This window comes from Lonchura striata, chromosome 23, assembly GCF_046129695.1.
Source record: "Lonchura striata isolate bLonStr1 chromosome 23, bLonStr1.mat, whole genome shotgun sequence".
NCBI classification, from domain to species: Eukaryota; Metazoa; Chordata; class Aves; order Passeriformes; family Estrildidae; genus Lonchura; species Lonchura striata.
This window is the reverse complement of record NC_134625.1, coordinates 4407721-4414571: the sequence shown is the minus strand read 5'-3', so window position 1 is coordinate 4414571 and position 6851 is coordinate 4407721. Positions and strand designations below refer to the sequence as shown.

General features: G+C 52.5%; 1 protein-coding gene across 1 annotated transcript in view; it reads left to right on the top strand.

Annotated features, from left to right (window-relative positions):
• Positions 1–100: 100 nt before the first annotated feature.
• The window catches only part of NCAPD3 (non-SMC condensin II complex subunit D3), a 35379-nt gene continuing 28628 nt past the window's right edge, over positions 101–6851 (top strand). The window contains exons 1-8 of the mRNA XM_077787997.1: positions 101–173; positions 1775–1917; positions 2869–3031; positions 3830–4005; positions 4093–4266; positions 4771–4832; positions 5092–5179; positions 6461–6594. Coding sequence (XP_077644123.1) covers positions 113–173; positions 1775–1917; positions 2869–3031; positions 3830–4005; positions 4093–4266; positions 4771–4832; positions 5092–5179; positions 6461–6594 — 1001 coding nt within the window. The 5' untranslated portion in view covers positions 101–112. The remainder of the gene's footprint in view (positions 174–1774; positions 1918–2868; positions 3032–3829; positions 4006–4092; positions 4267–4770; positions 4833–5091; positions 5180–6460; positions 6595–6851) is intronic.

The following is a 6851-nucleotide window of genomic DNA, read 5'->3' as shown; positions in this document are numbered from 1 at the left end:
GCGCAGCCCCGCCCGGCCCGCCCCGCCCCTTCCGGGGCAGCGGCGGCCGCCCCGATTGGCCCGCGCCGCCCCGCGCCCGCCATTGGCGCGTTCGAACCCGGGCGGCGGCGCCATGGCGGCGGAGCGGCTGCGGGGCGCGCTCGGCGGCTGGCGCCTGCCGGACCTGCCCGCAGGTGCGGGCCGGGAGCGGGGCCGGGGCTCGGAGCGGGGCCGCTAGGAGCAGGATTAGCAGCGGGACCGGGGATGGGATCGGACCCGCGGCCGGTTTGCCGATCACTTTTCCGGTCTTAGTCGCTGTGTCTCTCGGTCTCTCTGCTTCCCGGTCCCGCTCGCTGTCCAGTCTCTCTGTCTCTATCCCGGTCCTAGTCCCCGTCCGGATCTCTATTCCGGTCCCGCTCTCTGTTCCGGTCTCTGACTCTCTCCCGTTCTCTCTCTCTCTCTCCCGATGTCCGTCTCTGTCTCGGTAGCGGTCTCTGTCACCCTCCCCGTCCTGCCTTGGTCCCGGTTTCGGTTTTGGTCCCCATCTGGGTCTCTGTTCCGGTCCCGGTCTCTGTGTGTCCCGGTCCCGGTCTTGGTGTCAGTCTATGTCCCGCTTTCTGTCCCGGTCTCTGTCTCTCGCTCTGTCCCAGTCCCGGTGTCTCTGTCCCGGTGTCAGTCCCGGTCCCAGTGTCAGTCCCGGTGTCTCTTTCCCGGTCCCAGTGGCTCTTTCCCGGTCCCAGTGGCTCTTTCCCGGTCCCGGTGGCTCTGTCCCGGTCCCAGTGTCAGTCCCGGTGTCTCTGTCCCGGTCCCAGTGGCTCTTTCCCGGTCCCGGTGGCTCTGTCCCGGTCCCAGTGTCAGTTCCGGTGTCTCTGTCCTGGGCTCTGTCCCGGTGCCAGTCCCTGTGGCTCTGTCCCGGTCCCGGTGTCAGTCCCTGTGTCCCGGTGTCTCTGTCCCGGTGTCTCTGTCCCGGTGTCAGTCCCGGTCCCAGTGTCAGTCCCGGTGTCTCTGTCCCGGTCCCAGTGGCTCTTTCCCGGTCCCGGTGGCTCTGTCCCGGTCCCAGTGTCAGTTCCGGTGTCTCTGTCCTGGGCTCTGTCCCGGTGCCAGTCCCGGTGGCTCTGTCCTGGTCCCGGTGGCTCTGTCCCGGTCCCGGTGTCAGTCCCTGTCCCGGTGTCCCTGTCCCGGTGTCCCTGTCCCGGTGTCTCTGTCCCGGTGTCTCTGTCCCGGTGTCTCTGTCCCGGTGTCTCTGTCCCGGTGTCAGTCCCGGTCCCAGTGTCAGTCCCGGTGTCTCTTTCCCGGTCCCAGTGGCTCTTTCCCGGTCCCGGTGGCTCTGTCCCGGTCCCAGTGTCAGTCCCTGTCCCGGTGTCAGTCCCTGTCCCGGTGTCTCTGTCCCGGTGTCAGTCCCGGTCCCAGTGTCAGTCCCGGTCCCAGTGGCTCTTTCCCGGTCCCGGTGGCTCTGTCCCGGTCCCAGTGTCAGTCCCAGTGGCTCTTTCCCGGTCCCGGTGGCTCTGTCCCGGTCCCAGTGTCAGTTCCAGTGTCTCTGTCCTGGGCTCTGTCCCGGTGTCAGTCCCTGTGGCTCTGTCCCGGTCCCGGTGTCAGTCCCGGTGTCTCTCCCCCGGTCACCGGGCTGCGGGTGACCCCAGGCAGCGGGAGGTTCCTGACGCTGGCAGCAGCTGCCCTTGGCGCGCTGGATTTGGGTAGTCCGTGTTTATGTTGGAGCCTGATTTTGGGTGAAACGCGTGTTTCGGGGAAATCTCACCCCCGGCGCTTACGAACACTCTTTTCTTTCTTTTCTCAGTATGGGTGGACGCGGTGTGGGATATGGATTTCACGGAGACCGAGCCTCTGGATCCCTGGATAGTGGAGGAGATCACGGCGGATGAGCTTGGCCCCTTCACCCGCCTGTACAGCGCTCTGGAGCCCTTTGCTACCGGGGACCAGGTGAGCAGAGAGGTGGCATCACCCAACAGAGCCAGCCACTCTCACTTTCTTTTTTCACAAATGTCTTGCCTTGAAATCCACAATATCTTCAAAAACAATCTGAACAACTCCAGCTCTGTGTGCTGGAGTGCTTCAGAAGGAAGATATTCCCGAATTTTAATAATATAACTTAGCATAATATTAAGTATATATATAGTTATTATAATTACTAATAATCAATACAATTTAAAAATTATTAATTTTAATCATAAAACCGCACAATAATGAGGTTGGAAGAGACCTCTAAGATCATCAAGTGTCACTGTTGAGGCAGGATGGGAATGAAGAGACTCTGACTCAGAAGGTTGTGAGAGTAAAACTTTGATTTATTTAAAATATATTGCTCTTTTATATAGAGCTTTGTAAGGATTAAATTTATTTGTTTTCAAGTGAAAACAACCCACACTATTGGTGCAGAGTGTTTTACGCACAGTGATAGAACTTAACTATAAACAATGTGAAAAACAAGAGAGATAAAGAATTATTTACATTCTTTCTTAACTCTTTCCCAGGCTTCTGCCTGGATAGAAACTCTCAGTTTCTTTCTTTGACTAAATCTGAGACCCACAATCAAGTCCAACCTATGCCCTAACACCTCAACTAGACTATAGCACCAAGTCCAGTCTTTTTTTAAACACATCCAGAGATGGTGATTCCACCACCTTCCTGGGAAGACAGTTCCAGTGCTTTATTATTCTTTCAGTGAATTTTTTTTTCCTTAATTAATTGATTTAATTATTAATTAATGTAATTGCTATAACATAAATATTAATAATTATAGTGTATTATACTTTTTGAAGCATATAATACATAGGGAGTTCGTCATGGTGGCACCTGTTAAAATCTAAATAATGGCTAGTTTTGGGCATTCATATTATTATGGGAGTCCTCACTATTCCTGTTTTGCCTCAGAATGTCTGGACCTTGTTTGCTGAGAACAGCCTGTCCCACCAGGCCCTGGTGGCCGTGCTGCATCACTTTGTGCACGTGGGCCAGAACAAAAAAGCCAGCGTGCAGCAGAGGCTGTTTGCTCTGCACTCAGCTGGGCTCTACCTGCTGCTGCTGGAGATCCCAGGTGAGCCTTGGAATGTTCCTCTTCGTGGCTGGGGCCAGCACAGGTGGGGCAGGGCTGGGTTTGTAGCAATTCCAGGTGGAACAAGTGGTGGTGCTGGCTTGATGGCCCTGAAATCCTCGGGGGTCAAACCGAGCGTGCTGTGAGTGCTGAGCAGTGTCACGGGCTCCTGTCACTGAGGGGTTTGGTGGCCTCAGTGTGGGTCTGTGTCCTGTGACAAGGTGACAGAGGAGCCTGCACAGTGCTGGGACCACACAGGTCCCTCTGCTTTGACAGCCAAGGCAGGAGCTTATTCCTGTTCCTGCTCTGTAGCAGGGAGCATTTCACTGTGCAGCACATTTGGACGGGTTTGTTTGTGCAAACAAAAATATCAGTTTAAAATAACCAGCAGCTGAGTGTTTCCAGCAGGTTAGTTCACAGCTGGAACCCTTTGTATTCCAGCATGCCCTGAAGTTTTGCTGATCTCTGGTGCAGCTGGAAGGGGCCATTCAGCTGGTGATCCTGCTGGAATGTGTCACTGCTGATGGGGCATCAGCCTGGTGCACTTCCAGCAGCTGTATTATTCTCTTGCACTTTCTTAGGCTCTGGGACATCTGTGGAGAGATCATAGAACCACAAACTGATTTGGGATGGGAGGGACCTTAAAACTCATCTCATTCCATGGGCAAGGACACTGTCCACTAGACCAGGTTGCTCCAGCCTGGCACTGAACACTTCCAGGGATGGGACATGATGCTCAGATGGTTTGATGTTCTCTGTATTTTGCCTGGAAGAGGACTGATGTTTGTCTTTTCTGGGCAGGCAGCATAGCCAACCAGGTGTTCCACGAAGTGATGCTTGATAAATGTCTTCACACCCTGACAAAGTGCTGGCCTCAAGAGATGAGGAAAAGGAAGAAGGCACACGCTCAAGGCTCTCAGCCCAATGCCAGAAAGAACAGAAAGAAAGGGAAACAGTGCAGGAGTGACAACTCCAATGTAAGATGTCTGTGCAACCTCTTCAGCTACAAATCCCTAGTAATAAGCAAATAGCTGGCAAGCTGTTTCTCTTTTCTGCCAATATAGATAGAAGAGATGTTGGAAGAGGAGAGGGAAGAGGATGATGAGAATGTTTACTTCTCATCAGAAGGTCTTCTCCAAGTCCGCAATGCCATCTTCCTTCTTTTGAAAAACTTCCTAAGACTTCTGCCCAAGTTCTCCCTGAAAGAAAAGCCTCAGTGCATGCAGAACTGCGTGCAGGTAAGAAAGCTGCAGCTTGATGAGCCTTGTGTCCCCTAGCACAGACTTTTTGGGGATGCAGAGCACTCCATATGGAGGAGGTGGCAGCCCTGCCTTCCGTCACCTGGTCCCTGATGGGCGTTAGGGAAATTGGGAGCAGGGTGCCTGCTCTGTGTCTGCCTCTTGTGCTGAACACTTGCAAGTGTTCTGTTCATGGAATCAGAAGGGTTTGGGCTGGAAGGGACCTTAAATCTCATCCTGTTCCACCCCCTGCCCTGGGCAGGGACACCTTCCACTATCCCAGGTTGCTTCAAGCCCTGTCCAACCTGACCTTGGACACTTCCAGGGATCCGGGGGCAGCCCCCACTTGTTCCTGGGGGACCTTCTGGGCTTTGGGCTCAGCTTTTGTCCTGCTTCAAGGGAGGTGTTGGAAGTTAAACCCAGTGGTGTGACCCCAGACATCCCAGAGCCCTGCACACCCTCCTCTCAGGGGACTGAGCTCAGCTTGGCTCTCTTCCCTTGCAGATCTTTGTTGAGATGACCAGCTTTGAGCCAGTGCTCCACGAGTTCAAGTTTTCAGCAGCCATGTGAGCAAATAATTCTTAATAATTCTTAGTGTTTATATGATGGTCTCAACAAGCAAAGCCCTCAGTGCTTGTGTTGTTGTCCTGTTTATATAAAAATGAAAGTGACAAATTCTCTTATAAAGATAATTGGAATGTGTTCCACATGCTGACAGCAAGCAGCATCTTGTGAATATTGAATGTTTTGCAGTCAATGAGCTCTTTCAATAGTCACAGTTACTCTGATGAGAGGTGAACACATCTCTTTGCCTTTTTTCCTTAGGGATGTTGATAAAGCCAAATACATTCCTGAGCTGGCCTATTACGGACTTTACTTGCTGTGCTCCTCTCTCCATGGCACAGAAGATAAGGTACAAGTTAAACAGAATCCTTAACATCCTCACAGCAGCATGGAAAAGGAGTGTTTGCTTCTTCCCTTCTTGGCATGTCTTTTTTGCTTGTATAGTTATTATTTTTCACTTCAGTTTCTCTCTTTATGCCATCTTTGCTGGGTCAGAGCAAAGATGTTTTTTTCCACGCCAGTCCTTATTGCTGCTGCACTTGTGTGCAGTGAATTCCATGCTCTGCTGACTCTTATGGCCAATGAATTGAAAACAGAGGAGAGCTGCAGTGGCACTGGGCCTCTGAACCTTAAAGAAGAGAGTTCCAGGTGGCTGCCTTTGCCTGGAATGTTGTGATTCCCTGCTAGATGGAGCTGCAGCACCGCCTGGCAGCGTGTGAGGGGCTGGGCTGTGCAGTGCTCTGTGTGCCCAGTGAGACTGAGCAGGGCTGGCTCTTGTTCAGAGAACACTCTGGGATCCTGGAGCAGCCAGTTCTGCCAGAAACTTCCCATCTTTATTTGTTTAAATTGGCAAGCAGAGCGGGGCATCTCCCACTTACCTGTGTGCTGCTGCTCTGCTGGGGCTGCTGAAGGTTGGGTGTGCCCGAGCTGTGCCTGGGAGTCTGTGTGAGCCCCTGGGCTGGTTCTGAGCCTGCAGGCTGGCAATCAGCAGCTGTCTAGTCAGGCAAGCCTGCAGTACACACCAGCCTGGTTATTCCTGAGTGCCAGCCCAGCTCCAGCAGCCCTAGGCCTGCGTGTCTCTGCCTCCTTGGTTTCTCAGTGCAGCATGAGCTTTTTGGAGCTGTTGGCATTTGTGGTGACAGCAAGGTGTTGTCATTCCCCTTCCCAGACCTGCCTCAGCTTCCCTGCCTCTCCTGCATGCTCAGGGAATGTCAGGATCATGAGGCAAACTGTGGTTCCAAAAACATTCAAGGGAGGCAGCTCCAAGACTTCAAGTACAAAACACACGTTTAGCTTAAGACATCTCCTATGCAAAACCCAGCGAGTCTCCTCAAATTCCAAATGTTTCAGGCAGGGAAAAAAATCCACAGGGGACTTCGGAGGTGGGACTTTGTCCTGTTTGGAGGGCAGCTGGTGATGCTTTCAGAAAGCCCTTGCTGAACTTGCATGAGAGCATCACAGCCAGGAAAGATGTTGTGTGTATTTAGAAAGTGTCCTCTTGGAATTTGTCTGCTAGGAGTCATGCTTTCACATGTGCTGCTGTTTGCTTCTAAGCTTGATTCAGAACTATTTCATGACCCTGGAGTGCCCATCCATGGAAAAGAGCCTGCCAATGACCTCTTCTTTCCAGACCCTTCGCTGTGTGTTCCAGCGGCTCCTCAGTGTCATCCTGATGGTGGAGAGCAGTGGGGGCAGCAGGCGTGAGGCCCTTCCCATCACATCAGCCGTGACCAGCTCCAGGAACCAGGCTCTGAAATTCATCAGGTGCCGTTCAGAGCTCTGCTCCTTTCTTCTGGCATGCCTTTGCTTTGCTGTTGAGGTGATAAAGGGATGAGACAAACTGGCACAGGCTTTGAAGTTGTTTGTGCAAATGAGGTTTAATTAAAATGTCTGGAATGGGAATTTACTGAGCTTGCTGGCAGAGGGGGAAGAAGGTGCTGTGGAAAGGACCCATTTTCTCTATTTTGCTTTGTGTCAGTTTTTCAGGTCTTGTGTTTTACTACAGAGAATTGTGGAGGAAG